The sequence below is a fragment of the Sturnira hondurensis genome, unplaced genomic scaffold, assembly GCF_014824575.4.
Source record: "Sturnira hondurensis isolate 20B ecotype Veracruz unplaced genomic scaffold, ASM1482457v3 Scaffold0010128, whole genome shotgun sequence".
NCBI classification, from domain to species: Eukaryota; Metazoa; Chordata; class Mammalia; order Chiroptera; family Phyllostomidae; genus Sturnira; species Sturnira hondurensis.
In genome coordinates, this window is record NW_028082759.1 from 1,347,197 (window position 1) to 1,368,645 (window position 21,449).

The window sequence follows — 21,449 nt, forward strand, 5'->3', positions numbered from 1 at the left end:
TTATTCTCAGAGTTAGTGCTCTTCAATTTGAAGTAAGCCAGGCTTTGATGTCATTTTATACACATTCCTCACTACCTACCTTTTCGTTGAGTCTTCCATTTACTAGCTATTCCATTTCCGTCTTCAAATTAGAATTTCAGGGTATGACTATGACATTTTGTGTATGAGTTTTCTGCAGGCACTTTCTACACCTTCCTGGGATATATATCGCAGATTCTACCCATACAGCCATTTTAGTCTTTTCCTAGAAACTGGTAATGGTTTTGCCCATTGTGAGGAAACACTGCAGTCAGATTTACTCTATAAAAATGTAATTTAACTTCAATCAGTTGAAGGTTTGAGAAAAATTAAACATAGACAGAATGCATATATGGAGCATTAATCTGAAGCAGTGAGAATAAGCAGCTGTGTTTCCCTGGTTTGATAACTATACTATTTATATTAATTATCTCATGAAGTGGAATGATTGAATAGAAAATTCATTATGTTTCATTAAAGAAAGAGGAAACCAAAGTGCTCTTATTTATTATTTTTAAGTATACACTATTCCAGCCCCACATTTTCCCAAACCAGTAATATTTTTGATGAAAGCATATGAAAAGCGAAATTAAAAAATATAATAATGTCATTCTCTATATATTTGCATGTGGGTATATGCGTTTATGTGAATTTTGAAAATGTAGAGACTTTGAGATTTTAAAATAAATCTCATTTATCCCAGTGAAGAATTATGATCCAATGAGTACACACCTCAAAAAATTTTTAATTCATTTAATTATTATACTTTGATATATTTTGAATATCTTAAAATATATTTTATTGGTTATGCTATTACAGTTCCTTTTTTTCTACCCTTTATTCACCTCCACCCTGTACCCCTCGCCACCAACATTCCCTTACCTTAGTTCATGTATGTGGGTCATACGTATACATTCTTTAGCTTACGTATAAGTTCTCAATTTCCCACGGTATTATTAACCTCCCCCTGTCTACTTTGCACCTAGCAACTATGCTGCTTCTTTCCTGTATCTTTACCACCACTCTCCTTCCCTCCCCCTCCCAGTTGCTAACCCTCCATGTGATCTCCATTTCTGTGATTCTGTTCCTGTTCTAGTTGTTTGCTTAGTTCATTTTTGTTTTTGTTCTTTAGGTTCTGTTGTTGATACTTGTGAGTTTGTTGTCATTTTACTGTTCCTATTCTTGATCTTTTTTTCTTAGATAATTTCCTTTAACATTTCATATAATAAGGGCTTGGTGATGATAAACTCCTTTGAGGTGACCTGATCTGGGAAGCACTTTGTTTGCCCTTCCATTCTAAATGGTAGCTTTGCTGAATCTTGGATGTAGGTCCTTCCCTTTCATGACTTCGAATACTTCTTTCCAGCCCCTTCTTGCCTGTAAGGTTTCTTTTGAGAAATCACCTGATAGTCTTGAAGTCCAGCAAGCTCAGCGAGTCCCAAAGAAGTTGGACCCAAGGAAGCACACACCAAGGCACAATATAATTATATTAGCCAAGATTAAAGATAAGGAGAGAATCTTAAAGTCAGCAAGAGAAAAGGAGACAGTTACGTACAAAGGAGTTCCTATTTTGAATATTTCAATTAAACTAATATAAACAGAAATACATGCCAATAGTAACACTATTTCTAAAAATAGAACCTATTACTAAAATCCGTTCAAGTTATTCAGCTGGGACCTTTTTCTACATTTAAAGTGAAAATGTTAATGTCATAATTCTTGGCATGATTTCTGGGACAGTCACTCTGTACCTGAAACACCCAAGAAGCTCAAGCACTGAAGATGAGAGCATGATCCAACCTGCCTCAAAAATCCATCAGTCGTGGTTTTCTCTAAGTTACTATTGCAGACAGGTGTATGCTTTAAGACAAATCAATGATAAGAAACAGTAATAATCCAAACATTATATTTCCTAAAATTTCACTAAAGTTTTTATATCTTATATAATATATTCATATATCTGATACAGTTAGGAACACTAGTGTTTAAGATTTTTATAATAGCTTATAAGAAATATTTTCAGGAAAAATCATGCAAGTAACCTTTTCACTTCACCATTGTGTAACAGCTCATTTACATGCAAAGTAAAAGCATCATCCCCCATCTGGTGACAAGTCCTCTAAATTATAGCTAAATCGCCTAACAAAAAACAGTCTCCAAGGAGATGACCTTGCTAAAAGAAAAGCATTCACTTATAGCAAACTACACAAAAAGAAGCTACAAAAAATGTGTAGCATTATATCCTGCTAACAGTCAAAAGACTTAAATTATTTATTAGTCCCAACAAAAACTGGAGCCTTATCAAGTATTTTAAGATATTGAAATAAAGGCATTTTCTAATTTGTGGATTAGAATGTGATATGCATGTTCTGTATTTTTATGTATATAATATTTAAATATTAGTAAAGTAATAATTAAGGAAAAGTATATCTATAGGTTAACAATATTGCATAATTTAACCCTAATTTTTAAAAGATTTTATTTGTTTAGAGGGGAAGCAGAGAGGGAGAGAAACATCAATGTATGGTTGCCTCTTGTGAGTCCCCTGCTGGGAACTGGCCTGCAACCCAGGCATGTGCCCTGGCTAGGAATTGAACCACAACTGTTTGGTTCACACGCCTGCACTCAATCCACTGAGCTACACCAGCCAGGATAACCATAATTTAATATTATTTTTAAAATAATACTGCTTTTCTGCAACTCTGAGTTATCTTTGAATTCAGTGTATGGAGTATATTTTAATGCAATATTAGGTTACAGTTTTTACTATGTGTGGAATAAAATTGGTTAAACTAGTTAAATAGTATTTATTGTAGGGAATTTTTGGAATCATGTACTTGTAGTGTTTTATGAACTTAAAAATTCTTCCACTTGTTTCAAACTTAAATGCATTGCTCTTGCAAGTGCCAGTCAGGTTTTATTATTTCAGATGGTCACCAAATGTACTAACCTTTGTGTGTGTGACTTCGTTTTCACCCTACGGTAATTCTCAATAGCAAGCATGCTTTCTAGTAATATTATGCCAGAGGAAAAGCCATTCTTGGCAGGTTTCTGAATGGAATTCAAATGATTAAATATGCATTTTTTATAACTATCTAACCTTCTATGACCTTTAATGTCTGCTTTTTGTCATTAATGATTAATTTGCCAGTCTATAAGATGGAGTAAAATCTGCATGGACCTGCATTACTTTACCTCATTTATCAAATGAGATAGACTATTTATAATTTTTGCTGTTTACAGATATATATGTGACCATAAAATTTCCATCCAGCAGCAAAACGACAACAACAACAGCAACAACCTTCCTGTAATGTAGTGCTTTGTTGGCAAAATATATAAGTTATCAAACATATTTTATGGCTATTCAAATTTTACCAAACCTACAAAAGACAAGCAAAATAGAGACACACTCATAGATAGATAGCAGGCTGATAGCTATTGGAGAGGTGAGGTTGGGGGGCTGGGTAGGGGAATAGAAAGATCGAGCAAAAAGGAGGGAAAAGAGAGTCTCAAAGAAAATAATAAATTCAAAAGATTAGCACTATGGTTTTGTTTGATTTACCTATTTATCCATCTATCAAACTAATGGTTTATGAATTTCTCTTTATTATCAACATAATTGCACTGTGAAGAAGATGAAGCATTATGAAAAAGATAGGTATAATTCTATTTGCTTTTTGTAGAGTATACATCTCCCCAAAGAAAATTATTGCCCCAAAATAAATTGAGTCCTGTTGGGAAATAAATAAATAAATAAATACAGTTTTTTAAAATTATTTAATAGTTCAAGCACAGTCATCTGCATTTACCCCCCCACCACTCCCTACAGTTTTGATAATGCTATACATTTCATCGTTTTAGAGATGTATATTGGTTAAAAACATATTAAAATTCTTGATAAATAATACAGAAAATACATCTATTTAAATTTTTTCAGCTCTGTGTTTATTAAATTCTAAACTGTGGAATCCTTATTAAAACAAAATGTAACACTGCACAGAACTGTGATCTGTGAGGCATGTCTTGAAAATCCTGTGGTAGAATTGACTGTTTAATCGGTGCCAGCAGTGACTAGAAACCAATTTGGAAACAGATGAAATGTGTGTACTCTTTTTTCATCACTTTCTTCAATATACAATCATGAGTGACAATTGTCAAGGACATTACATGTTTGAAATGCAGAAATATGTAAAGATTTTCAAATACCTGAAAATATGTTTGAAAATAAGTGTTAGCTTTTTAGCATGCCCAATGTGAGCTTTAGGTGATTTGAATTATATTCTGAGACACTGATAATGTGCTGTCAGCTCAGTGTATGCCTACTCTTATGGTCTGAATTGTGCCCCTCAAAATTCATGAGTGTAGAAGTTCCTCAGAATGTGACTATATGTGGAGACGGGTTTTAAAGAGGCAATCAAGGTAAGATCAAGTAATATTGGTGGGATCTATTCTGTATGGCTGATGTCCTTTTACAAAGAGAAGACTGGGACATAGTCCATACCAACCAAGGTAATAACGTGCGAGGGCATAGCTAGAACGTAGTGAATCACAAGCCAAAGAGAGAGGCCTCAGAAAGAACCAACCCTACCAACACCTTGATCTTGGACCCTGTCTTCCAGAATGGAGGAAATAAATTCTATTGTTCAAACCACTCAGTGTACAGTTATGGCAGCTCTAGAAAATTGATACAGCTACTTAGCACTTTGATAATATGGTCCAATGGGGTCCTCAGACCTCATAGAAGGTCAAAATGCAGTTCAGCACTCACCCTTACGGCAATCTTAAAGCACCTTTTATCTAAGGTGCTAGTGAAAACTTTTCCTTCCAGTTCTGTAGAGTACTTCATGTTCTGTGGTTTCCTGATGAATATGGGGTAGCTACCAAAGTTAGAGAAGCCTTTATCCTCTGATTAACTCTACACTTAACATGCATTTAATAAAAAAATAGAAGCAAACCTCTGTACATTCAGATGTTAGATAGACATATCTCATTGATCTTTCCAGAAATATAAATAACTCTAGGCAAGGAATAAGAACCTTTAGGGTTATATTATTAAATATCATGGGTAGATTAAAGATTTAGTGTCATGTTCCATTAGTAGAAAAGATCAGCAGACTTTTGAAGTCTCAAAAACATTGATTATAAGGCTTTAGATCCAACAGTACATTATAAAAATCATAGACAAGTGGGATTTATTCCTGGGATTCAAGTTTAATAAATATCCACAAATTAATAATCATGATACACCATATAAGCAAAATGAAGGATAAAAACCACATGATCATATAGATAGATGCAGAAAAAGCATTTGATAAAACCCAGCACGTATTTGTGATAGAAACTCTCAGCAAAGTCGGAATAGAGAGAACATACCTCAACATGATAAAGGTCATATGTGACAAAGTCCCAGCCAACATCACACTAAATGGGAAAAACTAAACTAAAACTATTTCCCTTGAGATTGGAAAAAAGGTTGAATAAGAGATACCACTCATTCAACATAGTACTGAAAGTCCTAGCCAGAGAAATACGACAATAAGAAGAAATGAAAGGCATTCGAATTGGAAAGGAAGAAGTAAAACTGTCATTATTTGCAGATGGCATGATACTATGTATAGAAAACCCTAAAGATTGTACCAAAAAGCTACTAGAACTGATACATGAATTTAGTAAAGTAGCAGGATACAAAATAAATAACCAGAAACCATTTGTATTTTTATACACCAATAATGAACTGTCAGAAGGGGAAACTAAGGAAACAATCTCATTTACAATTGCATCAAAAAAGTACAATACCTAGGTGTAAACTTAACCAGGGATATAAAAGATCTGTAGTTGGAAAATTATAAAACACTAAAGAAAGAAATGGAAGAAAATACAAATAAGTAGAAGCATATACCATGTTCATGGATAGGAAGAATTAATATCATTAAAATGTCATTTCTACCCAAAGCAACCTATAAATTCAATAAAATTCCTATTAAGATACCGAGATATCAGAGAACTAGCACATATATTTAAAAAATTCAGATGGAACCACAAAAGACTCCAAATAGCACAGGAATCTTGAGAAAGAAGAACCAAGTGAGAGGAATCATGCTACCTGATATCAAACAACAGCACAAGGTCATAGTAATAAAAAAAGTATGGTCCTAGCATAAAACAGATATATGGATATATGAAAGAAAAGAGAGAGCCCAGAAATACCCACACCTTTATGGTTAATTAATATTTGACAAAGCAAGAATATACAATGGATTAAAAATAGTCTACTCAATCATTAGTGTTGAGAAAATTGGACAGATACATGCAAAAAAATGAAACCAGACCACCTTCTTGCACCATACATAAAATAAACTCTAAATGGGTTAAAGACTTAAATGTTAGACTAAAAACCATAAAATCATGAATATGTTCTTAGAAGAAAACATAATCAGTAAAATCTTGGATATTTCTAATAGAAATGCTTTATAATATATCTCCCTGGACAAGGGAAACAAAAGGAAAAATAAACAAATAGAACTACATCAAACTAAAAGTTTTTTCAGGCAGAAGAGACCATCAACAAAATAAAAAACAACCCAAAGAGTGGGAGAACATATTCACCAATCATAACATTGGATAAGGGGTTAATATTTTAAATTTATAAAGAACTTATGCAACATCCCCCAAAAGCCAACCTAATTAAAAAATGAGCAACAGACTTGAATAGGCACTTCTCCAAAGAGAACAAGCAGATGGCCAATAGGCATATGAAAAGGTGCTCAACATCACTAATCATCAGAGAAATGCAAATTAAAACCACAGTTAGATATTGCCTTACACCTGTGGGGATGGCTATCATTAATAAATCAACAAACAACAAGTGCTGGCAAGAAAAGGAAACCCTTGTGCACTGTTGATGGGAAAGCAGAAAACAGTGACTGTGGAAAACAGTATGAAGTTATCACAAAAAAATAAAAATGAAACTGCCTTTATGACCCAGCACTTCCACATCTGGGAATTTATTCAAAAAAACTCAAACCACTAATTTAAAAGAATGTGTGCACTCCTGTGTTCATTGCAGCATTATTTACAATAGTGAATATCTGGAAGCAGCCGAAGTGCCCATCAGTAGAAGAGTGGATAAAAGAGCTGTGGTACATTTACACAATGGGATACTATGTGGCCACGAAAAAGAAGGTCTTACCTTTTGTGATAGCACGGATGGACATGGAGCCTATCAGGCTAAGTGAAATAAGTCAGAGAAAGACAAGTGCTACATGATTTCACTTACATGTGGAATCTAATGAGCAAAATAATCTAACAAAATAGACACAGACTCATAGACACAAAGAACAGATTGATCGTTGTCAGAGGTAAGGGCTAATGGGGCTGGGGGAAAAAGTGAAGGGATTAAGCAAAAAAAGAAACAACTCATAGACACAGACAAACTACAGTGATGATCAGAGGCGAAGGGGGAGGTAGAAGAGGGTAAAGGGGGGATAAATGGTGATGGAAGGAGGCTTGACGAGGTGGTGTGCATGCAATGTACAGATGATGTAGAAATTCACCCCTGACACCTATATAATTTTATTAACCAGTGTCACCCCAATAAATATAATAAAATAAACAAATTAAATAATAAAACCAAAAAGTTTTGATACCACCTGGTATTTATCCTCCTCCTTGCCTAAAAATAGGAGTGAATTTATATTTTCTAGGACATTAAATGTTTCAACAAAGTGTGTCATCTTTAAGCTGTTTGCCAAGAATGCTGCTGTGTCATTTGATCCTGTCCCTAGTTGCTCCTGCTTTGTCATAGAGACCTTTGTATAACCCAAAATGTCACTGACTGACAGCAGGTCATGCGTCATGCATTACTACGATCCAGATGCCCGCTGGAAAGCTCACCTGTTTGACACCTGTTCTCTAGTGTCTGAACGAAATACCTCTCAGAATAAAACATCTCCTTCCGGAGGCTGGTCCTTGAAAAGCAGATGGTTTATAAATCAAAAAGTTTCACACACACTTGTGAACATCAATATTTTTAATGGCTATAGAAATCGTAGTTCATGTTTTAATAAAATCATATGATTTATAGCAATGCTGAAGACTCATGGTTTCAGTTCCATAATTTATCAGTTAAAAATTTTCAGTGTGACGTTAATGCACAGCACACTCAGACCGAAATAATTCTTGGTAAGGAATGATTCTCTTATGTGTGCTCATGTGCGTGTTTGTCAGAATTTGGAGGCAACTTACCTGATTCTGTACTCTTTGTCCTGAATCTGTGGAATGTCCATCAGAGACATGATGCCTGTATTTTGGTAGGGTTTACCCCAAATTCTCCTCTGCCTCTCTGACAAGTACTGGAGGAATTTTAACTGATTTAATAAAGATACAGTTTAAGCTAAAATTGCCCAACCTTGCTCTGGAATGACACATATCTGCATTCTACTCTGTAATGAGGCAATTGTGTGTGTGTGTGTACATTGGAATTTACATGTGCATCTGCTCTAAATCATAGTTCCTCTTCATTTATCAGACAAATCTTGAAGAAGGGTGTCTTTGGTCAGGCATTTTCCTTTTTCCAGAAGGTCAAAGAATGCTGGCCATTTTCTGAGTCTATGATATTCTTGTCTCTTCTATTTTTCTTTAACATCTTCAGTCTTGGCTTCTGAATTTTCTCATAAACTTTTGAACTACTGATTCTCACAGAATGAATCACTCTCTTGAAAAAGCCGCAAAATGCCAGCATCATTTATTTATCAGCCAGGAAATGTTCTCATTTTCTCTAATTTATATTTTCTTTAATATATGTGTTCTTTTTGTTTCATGTATGTATTTTCTTCTTCAAGGGTGGATATATTTTTTATATTCTGCCTTGGGATAACTTTCTGATCAGGTTCTACGTTAAAAACCTAATTCACAATGGAACACAATTTAGAAACTTCCATTTATTTTGAAGCTTAATGAACATATTCCTGGGAAGGTGGCTTCAGGCATCCTTCTTTCTTCACTGCCTGATAGTGGTTATTTTGTTGAGTGTACATACTGTATGTATTCATTTTTAGTTAGACTGTCCTAGGTAAATATGTAATCAGGTCATTTTTGTACTGGAGAACTTTTTCTAACCATCATTGAGTTTGTTTAAGTCATTATATATCTAGACTACTTCATTTCCTAACAATCAAAATATAAATTATAAATCAAAGTAAATATCTAAATAAGTTCAAAATAGTTTGTGGGGTTAAAAGCTTGTATTTAGCAGAAATGAGTTGTCTTTATGTATCAATAGCCTTTGAATGTTTATGTTCTATGACCCAGTAATTCCATTTCCATTATTTTTCAAAGGAAATGAGAGACATCGGTAGTTCTTTTTGTTGCATACAAGTTAAAACATATTCTTCTTTAATTTTTATTTATTTAAAATTTTTTATTATTGTTAAATTACAGTTGTCCCTGTTTTTGTCCCGTTAATCTCCCCTGCCCTGCCCATCCCCCCGACAACTCTCCTCTGCACTATTGTCCTTGCCAGTGGGTTCTTTATACTTGTTCCCTGACTTAACCCTTACCCTTCCTTCCCCATTATTTCCCTCCCTGCTCCCTTCTGTTCTTGATGTCCTTGTCTCTGATTCTGTTTTGCTCATTTGTTTGTTTTGTTGATTAGGTTCTACTAATAGGTGAGATCATATGGTATTTGTCTTTCACAGCCCAGCTTATTTCACTTAGCATGGTGCTCTCCAGGTCTATCCATTCTGTCATGAAGGGTACGAGTCCCTTCTTTCTTTTTGCTGCATAATATTTCATTGTGTAAATGTACCTAAGTGCTCATTAGGCTGTTTCCAGCACTTGGCTATTATAAAAACATATTATTTACACATAATATTCTCTGTGGGAGTTTTTAAAAGTTTATATATTTATATAATAGACATTTTGCATCAGCCATACACTTTGTTGTTGGATATTTTAACAACTTGAGTACACTGTTATCGTATAATGTAATACAGTGGACTAAGATTAAAAATTGTTTTTCTGATATGTTCCAAGCTATGTAAAATCGAATAGCAGCAGATATGCAAAGCAAAATATTTTAATTTTGGCTACCTATTGATGGTGGTTTTGAATATTTATGTTTACATTTATTAATATACATTAGGAAATGTATATACTTACAAAATTAGCATCTCTTACCTTGGTAATCAGGAAAAAATGATTTTTTATACTGTTGTAAAAAATCACTTTTAAGAAAGAAGTAGAAAGTTTTCATAAGCAATGTAACAGGAACTGGAGTTTAAATTCTCTAACAACTACATATTAATAGTTCATAAATAGCATTTGAAATTACAGCATGAAAGAATCATTATGAACAATTGGAGCCCATAAAGAAGAGGCAGGGATTCTTAGATGGATGTGATAAGTTAAAAGTCAGGAACACATGAAAATGTGAAAAGTTTTCTTCAAGATTATGCCATTTTATCTTGTTATTTATGTACAAGGTGTGCCTGAAAATTCCAGGCATTGTTAACATAATGAGAATGGTTCACATGACATTGATTTAACCTGGTAGTTGAGGAGAGTGGACTGGAGTGCACATGTGAACAATGATGACTTCACTGTACTAGTCAGTGTGGGTGGTAGACACAGTTGAGTGAGCATGTGTACTGTGTGGCCATCCCATTCAAAATGACTGATCGAGTGGAGCAATGAATCAGCATCAAATTTTGCATTAAGTTTGAACATTCCTTCATGAAAACTATTCAGATGATTTAGAAAGCTTTCAGGGACAATGCACAAATAAAAGTGTAGCACAAATGCTTCAAAGATGGGCAAGAATCTGTTGCAAGTGATCCACTTTCTGGAAGGCCTGTAACAAGCTAAACACATGAGGTGTTGAACATGCGCAGGTTGTGATTAACAAAGATCGGTGACTGACAGTGAAAGAACTAGAAGCTGATCTGGGGGCTCCAACTATTACCGTGTCTGAGATTTTGATAGAGCACCTTGACATGAAACATGTGGAAAAATTCCTTCCACAGGTTTTGCTACCAGAGCGGAAGGGATATGTTGCTGCAGTTGTTAATGACTTGATTCAAACCTCTACCAATGAATCAGATCTCCTCAAGAAGGTCATTGCCAGAGATGAGTCATGGATCAATGGCTATGATCCAGAAATGAAGTTTTCTCAGTCCTCCCAATGGAGGGCTTTCATGTCCTCCTGGCTTTCCATGCCCCAAGAAGGCAAAGGAAAGTCACAGCAAGATCAAGACCATATTAGCTGTCTTGGGGGGGGAAGGTTGTGGGGGTAACTTTGCCCTCAAAGTCCCCCAGTCTGTCAGGGATAAAAGTGAAACTACCAAGACATGATCTGCTTGGGGAGGAAAGGTGGCCACTCCCTCAAAGGAGAATGGCCAAGAGCCCCTTCCTCAAGGGGCTTTTATTGGGTGTGTTTGCACAAGAATACAGGTAAGGATCAAACAATAGATAGTATTCAAAGAACTATGAGGGCTTTTTCTCCGTCAGGGTCAGATAGTTAAAGAGCCATAAAACTTTGAGGAATGAACTTCTGGCTTGGACCCTTAACATTTAAATGAGAGCATTCTAAACAAAGCAGGTTTCACAGGATTTTTACATATTCTTTCTTAGACCTGATCACCTGGGGAACCCACCCTTTCCAGCATGGGGGTTGTACCGCCTTCCCTATCATAGGTTTTTAGGTTTAAGTGGATTAGAGCCAGCAAGTGCTTCTCCCAGACAGAAATGGGGACTTGGGCTATGTCAGAATAGCCAGGGGGCAAGGGTCTATTGCTCCCTTTTTGTCACAGCCCCCCCCCCCCAAGTCCTTCCACGATGGCCTCCCAAGTGATTGTGTCTGGCTTAGGTTGCTCCTGTCTGTGTGAGGAGTCTTACCCATCAAGGACATTGACCATGCTTTGGGGGCAGGGGAGTAAGCTGAGGCAGCCTTTGCTACCAGAGACAAGCTTTGTCTCCTGTGGCTCGCATTCCTGAGGTCTCTCACTCATCCTTAGCCATGGGATTGGTAATTATAATTCCTGAAACCAGGCAGAGCGGTTCCCAACAAAAGATGGTGTACATCACAAGTATGCCCCCTCCTGGCCAAACAATTAATAAGGTGTACTACCTCAGTGTTCTTCGTCAGTCCAGAGATTCAATACAATGAAAATGATCGCAGCTATGGGTAATTGGTGATTGACAGCTACATCATGACAATACGCCACTCATGCATCACATCATGTGCTGAGATTTTTGGCAAAACAATGTTGCCCAGGTGACTCAGTCCCTCCTATAGCCCAAATTTGGCACCCTGTGACTGCTGTTTTTTCCCAAAAGTAAAATCATTTTTGAAAGGGAAGATACTTCAGAGCCTCGGTGAGATTGAGTCAAATATGATGAGGCAGCTGATGGCAATTGGGAGAACTGTATGAGGTCCCAAGGTGCCTACTTTGAAGGGCACTGAGGCGGCATTGTCCTGTGTACAATGTTTCTTGTAACTTCTTCAATAAATGTCTCTTTTTCATTGTACATTGCTGGACCTTTATGGACAGACCTCAAGGTATATTTGCCTGGATGTGGATTAAAAAGAAAATGATCAGATAAAGAAAAAACACAGACTTTTGAGATATGGTTATCAGAAATGGGGCAACCTATGTCATTCCTCAGATGTTTATCAGTTACTTCTTCACGGGCTGGCACAGCTTGGTAAAAAAAATAAGGATAATTTAACAATNTTCCCAACAAAAGGTGTTGTACATCACAAGTATGCCCCCTCCTGGCCAAACAATAAGGTGTACTACCTCAGTGTTCATCAGTCCAGAGATTCAATACAATGAAAATGATCGCAGCTATGGGTAATTGGTGATTGACAGCTACATCATGACAACACGCCACTCATGCATCACATCATGTGCTGAGATTTTTGGCAAAACAATATTGCCCAGGTGACTCAGCCCCTCCTACAGCCCAAATTTGTCACCCTGTGACTGCTGGTTTTTTCCCAAAAGTAAAATCATTTTTGAAAGGGAAGATACTTCAGAGCCTCGGTGAGATTGAGTCAAATATGATGAGGCAGCTGATGGCAATTGGGAGAACTGTATGAGGTCCCAAGGTGCCTACTTTGAAGGGCACTGAGGCGGCATTGTCCTGTGTACAATGTTTCTTGTAACTTCTTCAATAAATGTCTCTTTTTCATTGTACATTGCTGGACCTTTATGGACAGACCTCAAGCTATATTTGCCTGGATGTGGATTAAAAAGAAAATGATCAGATAAAGAAAAAACACAGACTTTTGAGATATGGTCATCAGAAACGGGGCAACCTATGTCATTCCTCAGATGTTTATCAGTTACTTCTTCATGGGCTGGCACAGCTTGGTAAAAAAAAATAAGGATAACTTAACAATAGAGGATGATCCATACTCAAATAATTTGCACTGTAATTCAAAAAAGAAGGAAACTCTGCTTACTTCTTTTTAACCTAAGTACTGTGCTCTTTAGTGTATTTTCTCTTAGGTTGTCTCAGACATCACAGCTTATGTAATGAGAGTATGGTAGTCGATGTTGAGTGACAAGTTGCTTGGACTTTTTGTAATAGACTTGATCTTGCAAGGAAATATTTACATCAAGGGAGGGTTAAGCCCATTCACCTTTCGAGTCATTGTTTTCTGCAGGGTTTTCATTGTACCACATTCATACAGCAACCGAGTCCCATGCAGGAGATTATCAGAATCTATCCTTTAAATTATTACAAGGGATGGTGGAAAATATTTTTATTTACCAGATGTAAGGTGTGGTGATGTTTTATTTCTTCACTTCATAGAAAACAGATACTTAGGAAGATCTTTGTTTTTTCCAAAAGCTCCTGAGATAAAAACACTAAATGCATTTGAGTACCTTAGGTAATTATTTTCTAACATTTAGCACGAATGAATGTTGAGAAATATAGTACAAAACATTATGAATCAAGATAGCAGTCAGTTTGCTAGACTTACTACGTATTGAAACAAAACTCTAACATTCTTTCAAAGTTAGTGTGCAGCTGACAGTGAGGACCCCACCACCAGTCGGGACCTTCCCAAAACATCCTGTCTGTCTGCAAGATTGTACTTAGATCTGAGCTTCTTATTACAGGACATTGTCTCAATGAACAACTCACAGTGATAGACATCAGTATTCTTTCTTTAATAAATGGTCTTAATAATTAAGTTCCTTATATCAGGATCATTTTAATATTTTTTAAATGTGCCTATGACAGTGTTTGAGACTTGAGAACATATTTATTATCCCTAAAACATAAAATGAAAAGAAAATGAATAATCAAAAGTGTTCAAGAGTTATGAAATATGTCATCTTCATCAATTTTTAAATTTTATGTTTAGAACACATTATTAAATTATAGGAAGTGTGTGGTTTAAAGTTTCTGATTTGGCAAGAATTCCTGCTTTGCCCAATACTTTTAGATACATCATTGCCAGATTTAAATTTAATGAGTTGTTTTCAAAAGAAAATTCCACTTGCAAAATTATAAGAATGTGTTCAATGATTTGATGCCTAAAATATTGTTTTTAATGTATGCTACAGGTAGAATTCTCAAAATGAAAATATTTTAGGCTTGTGGAAGGCACTGAAATACTACCCAGATTATGTCATTGATTCTCTTTGTGGTCCTCTTTAATGTCAGGAAGCTGGAATGTGAAGACACGGGTTCCTTGTGTAGCCCTGCAGGTGATATGCTGTTCATTATAGGACAACGATGCCTGTGCAGCATAACAGAACTTGTGCTGAATTAGGAGTATCAGGTTTGCCACCAAATAACCATGCTATTAAATGAGGTGACAAATTGCCTAAACTAATAGGTGTTATAAAGAAGGCTGATAGCTTCATATTTGGATTTTTAAAGATTTTATGTATTTATTTTTAGAGAGAGGGGAAGGCAGGAAGAGAGGGAGAGAAACATCGATGTGAAAGAGAACCATCATGTGGCCTTAGAAACATAGATCACTTGCCTCTCATACGGGTCAAGATGGGAACCTAACTCGCAACGCAGGCATGGGTTCTGACCTGGAATCCAACTGGCGACCTTGCTTTTTGCCATTCAACACCCAACCATTTTGAGCCACACCTGTCAGGGCTCGATGTTTTAAGGACTGTGCTCAATAAATGTAGATCATCCTTCCTCAGCTCCTGTCCACACCATGTGCTTTGGTACCGTGCAGCAGTTTCCATGAAGGAGAGACAGTGTGGGGAGGGGTGTGACTCTCTACCATGAATTTTGAATACCGGGGTTAAAAAGCCAAAAGGTATGAAAGAATATAATCAAAATCAGTGATCAACCTCCTGCCCCACTCCTCCTCATTTCCACCCCAGGGTCACAGGGCTGATAATTTTTAAAGCCTTCCTGTTTTCCCCCATCTGGTGATGAGCTCATTTGTGAAACAGCTATTTATCAACTTCAAACGTTACCTTTAGATTTTCTGCTTTGATAAATGAGAACATATTTCACTTCCCTTCCACTTTTCATTATAATTACATGGCTATTCTTAGTTTTTTTATTGGTTGCAATTTAAAAAGCAAAATCATTAGCAAAAACAAAAACACTTAACCATCTGTTTCCAGTTTCGTAGACATCTCTTGCCTTCTCAATGTGTATAATAAGGCCCTGAGCAGGGCCACGTGTCACTCCCGTGTCTTCCCCCTCCCTGTGCCTAGTGGCTGTAGCTGGACTGTTCGTTGCCAAAACTGGTAACACTTAAAATACATTCCATAACCATGTTTAAGTCTTCTGAGAATTCTTTATAAAGTGATCCATTGGTGCATCAAACACTTTTACAATAAAATGATGTGAATACTGTTTAGTAAAAAGTGAGAATTTATGCTATACTTACAGCTGTACAATGTATATTTTTTGTCTTAATGGAGAATATTTCTAGCCTCCGTTTTAAATGCATCTATCATTTCATATTCCAACCACCTTTATTAGTAGTATGATATGTTTTTACAGTTTGCCCATCAGAGATTATTTTATCAAATTACCCTACTCTTGACACCACCCACTGGATTTGCTTCTCCTGGAGCAGGGGCTGAGCTTGATGAATTCATCTGGAAATCCACCACCCAGCTAGTCTAAGTGCTGTGCTGCTCAGCTTTGCAAGAAGTCCCTCTCTATTTTCTTTACGTTTAAAATAATGTTATCCATTTCAAATGACGTTCTCTCTCACTAACTTCCGTAAGGCAGATGGTAGGCATGTCAGACTGCTCCTCCAGGTCTCTTCCCCTTTCCTTTACGATCTTCTGCTCTAGTCTTCCCCCACTGCTTTTGTGTCAGGTTCTAGAATTTTTTTTCTGGCTTTATCCCCACAGATTCTAGTGCATGTTTTATCTTGCCAAGTATGTGCGTATGTGTGTATGTGTGCATATGAATGTAAATGCACTTGTAACTTTAAAATTTCCAGACCTCTTCCCTTCTCCTTCATTTGCTTTACATAACACCATGCTCTAATTAATAATTTGACACAACAGAAAAACCACACACTGAAACCTAGCTTTTCTTTGATTCAAGTTTAATTTAAAATCATATTTATTATGTCATTATGATGTATTATTCTGTTATAAATCCCTGGCTACAAATACAATTAGATCAATGAGCACCACATACTGTTCTGGTGCACTACTGGCTATGAAATTTAGGGCAGTCATTTATATTCAGTGTCCTAGTTTTCATAGCTATAAAAATAATTATTATTTACTTAATCTTCCAGGCTAGGTATTAAAATCAAATGTGAAATCTCATTAAAAGCATTTCATGCCATATAAATACAATGTATTATTTCTAGAGGAAGAAAACCATGTAGCAGAACTTTTGGAAAATATAAAGAATAGACATTAATTGACTTATTCTAGAGAAGAACAGTAGTACATTGCTGATGACTACCAAATACGTACAAGAATGAGACTGGACTGGTCCTATGCCTATCAGAACATGTCTGTAATAAAGGATTTGGTCAAAAGTGAAGTAGAAATGGCATTCTATAAATAATGTTATGTACCAATATTGTTTATGCTACGTATTTTCTTTTGTTGAGTGACAGGACGTTTGACTCAGGGTTTATAATAATGAGTGACACCATTGTAGCCCCTCTCTCTAAAAAAAGGGGACAAAGGAAAGGTAAGTCCTACAGAGCAACCGTGTCCACCACGGGTCCTGTTACTGCTGTGGAATACGTGGTAGCTGGTATTTCCATGAGGTCTGTGTGGTCTGCTTTGAATGGACATTAAATGCTGCACTTGAAGATGCATGATCCTTCGAAGTCAAGAAGATATAGTTATATATAGCTTTTGTGTTATTGTCTGCCTTAGCTGGGTAGATAATTGTCCCGATGCACCAAGTTTGCGGTTTCTGCCCCCATTCAGGGCACATATAAGAAGTGGGCAGTAAATGCATAAATAAATAGAACAACAAACTGATGTTCCTCTCTCTCAAATCAATACATAAAAAAATAAATCTGTTTTGCTAACCTATATCTCTGCATGTCTGCAGTGATCCTCAGGTCACATCACCGCAGTCAGATCACACTGAAATGGGAATCGATAGGCTGGGAGTGAAGCAGTGCCTGACTTGTTTTTTTTTAATTGGCATCATGCTGCTACTGAGGTGGTTTGCTGTAAAGGTTAAGACCTTGGACTCTGCATTCTAACTCTTGGATACAGAACTTGGTTCTGACACTTGCCTGACTGACCTCAGGCAAGTTCTACAGTTCTCAATGCAACATTTTCCTAACACTTTAATGGAAAAAAACACTAGCTTTGATTTTATAGTTTTTTAATAAGGAATAAACATTGTCTTTAATTGTCTTTAAAGTCATTCTGACAGTATGCAGTGTTAACTGCTATTATAATTATGATCAGTATTATCACAGGATTCTCAATTCCTAAAATTTTCCATTACAGCACCTGTATCACCTTATATAAAGACTGAAGCTAAGGTGTGTGTGGCACGCAATAGAGGTGTATAAAGTTTCATATTTGGGTAATTTTTCTAAATGCTATTTTTCTTAAATATAAATTTCTTAAACTAAAAAAATCATATGAGATCACAAATATTTCATTAGAAATATGTAAGTACTATATCACTAAAATTTACCATCACAAAGTACACATAAGTATAAAATTTGTGCTAATTTATTCAGCAAACTTTTTATCATTTTTAGCAAATATTTTATTAGGTACAACTTCGTTTTTTGTTGGGTGTGGGTCGGGAAAAAATAAGGGATATAGGAAATAGAGAAATAAAATTAATTTTTAATGTTAATTTGTTTAAAGCGGGAAATGCATTTTTCATCTCTTTATAGAAATGAAAGTTTACTATATAAACTTTTCTGCTCCTTATTTTGTTTTTTACAAAAACTACGTTGTGAGTCTAGTTCTATATCAGTGCATAGTGAGCTCCTTAACTATTTTAATGACTCATAGAGCTTCATTGGATGTATGTACTTGATTATTCTCACTAGATCATGGCTGAAGGACAGTGGGACACTTCGTTAATACACTTACTGTTATCAAAGTGCCAAATAAATAATATTGTAAAGTTAAATGAGTTTGTATATGGATAATATACATGTATGACTGTTTTTTAAGATGGGGAATTTCTGGATCAAGGATTAGATATATTGTAATTGTTTTTTTGCAGAAATTTAAGATGTTTTAGTTTATTTTTAATATGAATGCAAGTATATGACATACATTTTTTTCAAAGACAAAAATGATAAAAATAAGACTCTCTCATACCACTTTTCTTCATTCATCTAGTTCCCCTAACTGGAGAGATAATTAGTCTTCACACACACACATGTACATATATACACACATGCACATATAAATATATACTTCTTGAGATGTACAATGCATATATAAATATGTAGAAGGATTCCTTTTCTTCAAGTGAACTTTTGTTTTCTTCTGCATAGATGTTTATAGGATCAAAAGACTCTTGCCTGCATGTTGCTTAAACAGATGCCCAGTGAGAGTAAATATTCATATTAAGTTTTATGGTCTAATCATTCGATGTCTGCCATTGTACATCTTATCGTAAAGGTGAGGCTTTCTTTGATTTTCAGTGTAGTTCACTGTTTTCTAATGAATTCTCTGTGTTGCTCTGTCTTTGACCAAGGCTCTTCAGACCTGCTTCTACACTGGGCATACAACATGCATGCTAAGATTTCTCTCCATCAGCTTCCTAGAAATTCCTTTCAATTTCGTCTCAAGTTTTTTATTTCCTGGGTCTCCGCCATCTTCTTTCTTGGTTCTGTCTGGTGTGTCTCATTGTCTAGTAACTTTCTGGCATGGCTAGTTTATTGGATTTTGTATATTTAAAAATCTCTTTAGTATACTTTACCACTTGATTTTTCTGGGTATAGGATTCTCAGTATAAAATACAAAGTAATTTTTCAATTGTCTTTTTGCCTGTCAGCACTTTTCAATAGTGTTGCTAATGAAAATTCTGATTCCTTATTCTTTTTACATGACAATTTTTTTACTTTCTACAAGCAGGTTGTAGTATTTCCCCCACCCCGCGTTCTGAAATAGGATAGTGAGTGGCAGTTATGTGTCAACCACCTTATCGGGTCCTGGGAAGATCCTATTAATCTGGAATTTTATTTCTTTTAATACTAAAAATGATCTTATATTATTTTATTCTATATTCTCATGTCATTCATGTTAATCTATGTATATAACATTGAAAATGTTAGATATGTTATTTTACATATAACATATAAGACAGTGTATGTAGTAAATGTGTCGCGTAACATTTATAACATTATTATATGAATTATTATTTTAACAAAATGAACAAGAAGAATACTATTAAAAAGGATTGTCAGTACAGGAAAACGCACATTTGCTACTCACAGAGGAGTTAGGCCAACAGTAACGATGCCCTGTTAAAATTGTAAGTAAGTATTTCTTATATTTTCAAATTATTTTGGCAACAAATAACCGAATTTGACATACCATATTTTAGTCTCACACAGATATAAACATGTACATACATAAATATGTGTATGAAATATATTCTATAATCTTTATAAATCATAATTTATAGTGTATTATAATAGGTATGGCCAATAATAAATGTGTAAGTATTCATTTAGAATTTTCAATCTTATTTCCCCAGATGACCTACCACCTCACCATGACAAAAGTGTTCAGTACATAAACATTTGACCAATTTATGTGGTCTTAAAACCTTTGGTTGCTATTGTAGTTTATGGAGGAGTGGAAGCAGAATTCTACTACTAATTTTCCTTTGTTAAATAAAATGTTGTATTACATCTTGTGTTTGGAACACATTTATTTTTAGTGTTTGAAAAGCTGAAGCTTGATTAGTAATTCTATTGCATTTTTTTCTTTTAGTCCTTGTTACATTTTTGTTACTGGCATCATTTGAAAATTAGCATTGACCTTCTGCTAAGTTATTATTCAAGATTTGTGTTGTTGCTATTTGTTTGTAGTCTGTGGTGACCTAGAGTTCCGGGAAGTGGCAAACAGGCTGCGGGACTGGTTCAAGGCCCTTCATGAAAGCGGAAGCCAAAACAAGAAGACCAAAGCATTACTGAGGCCGGAGCGAAGCAGTAAGATTTCTAAATGTGAAATGTCCCATTGTCTTTGATATTGGATTTTATTTCCAATGAATCACTTAGATCAAAAAAATATTGTCAAGGTTTATACCTCACTTAGATGCTGAACAAGAATCAGAATATTGTTATTACTCCCAAGTACACCTATAATATTTTGCAAGCAAAAAAAATACATCTGATTGGTAGAAAAATGAATATCCTTCAGAGACAGCGTTTATCCTCCGCACTGAATTGAAAGAGCAGGAATATTTTTTCAGTGTTTTGATAGATATGATAAAGAATAGAACAACATGGGAAATAAAGGTAAGAATTCTGGAACACTTAGATTTTTAGAGAGCACAATTAGTGCCCTTGTCCCCAAAATTAGCCTTTTCATGATTGCTTTGCAGACATTTCTACTTTGACCCAGTTATGAGAGAAGACTAAAAGGATATTTTCAATGACACACTGAAATTTAAACTCATTAAAAAGAAGAAAAAAATAAGGGGTTTGCGAATCTTAAATGATTCTTTTGTCATCTGTATAGTCCCCCCAAAGTGTTTTTCAGTTCCTTGGAAATAGGAAATGCAAATTGAAATAAAGAGCTTGTTATGAATAATTTCATAAATTTCACATTTTTCAAACAAATAATTTATATGATTATATTTTCAAAAATATGTATTACACTTAATGCATGTAAAAGAGAGGCACCGAAACATGTGCTTAGTTTTGGAGAGCTAACAAAGACGGAAGCATGTGATCTACAGTAGGCCAAGAGGAGGAAGGGCGATAATCGTAGGTGACAGAGAAAGCCCTG

The 21,449-nt window shown here is 35.4% G+C and overlaps 1 protein-coding gene across 4 annotated transcripts in view; it reads left to right on the forward strand.

Annotated features, from left to right (window-relative positions):
* The window catches only part of SPOCK3 (SPARC (osteonectin), cwcv and kazal like domains proteoglycan 3), a 300,836-nt gene that overhangs the window by 252,700 nt on the left and 26,687 nt on the right, over window positions 1-21,449 (forward strand). For all 4 annotated transcript variants that reach the window (XM_037058254.1, XM_037058252.1, XM_037058253.1 and 1 more), the window contains one exon: window positions 20,528-20,647. In XM_037058254.1, coding sequence (XP_036914149.1) covers window positions 20,528-20,647 — 120 coding nt within the window. The remainder of the gene's footprint in view (window positions 1-20,527; window positions 20,648-21,449) is intronic.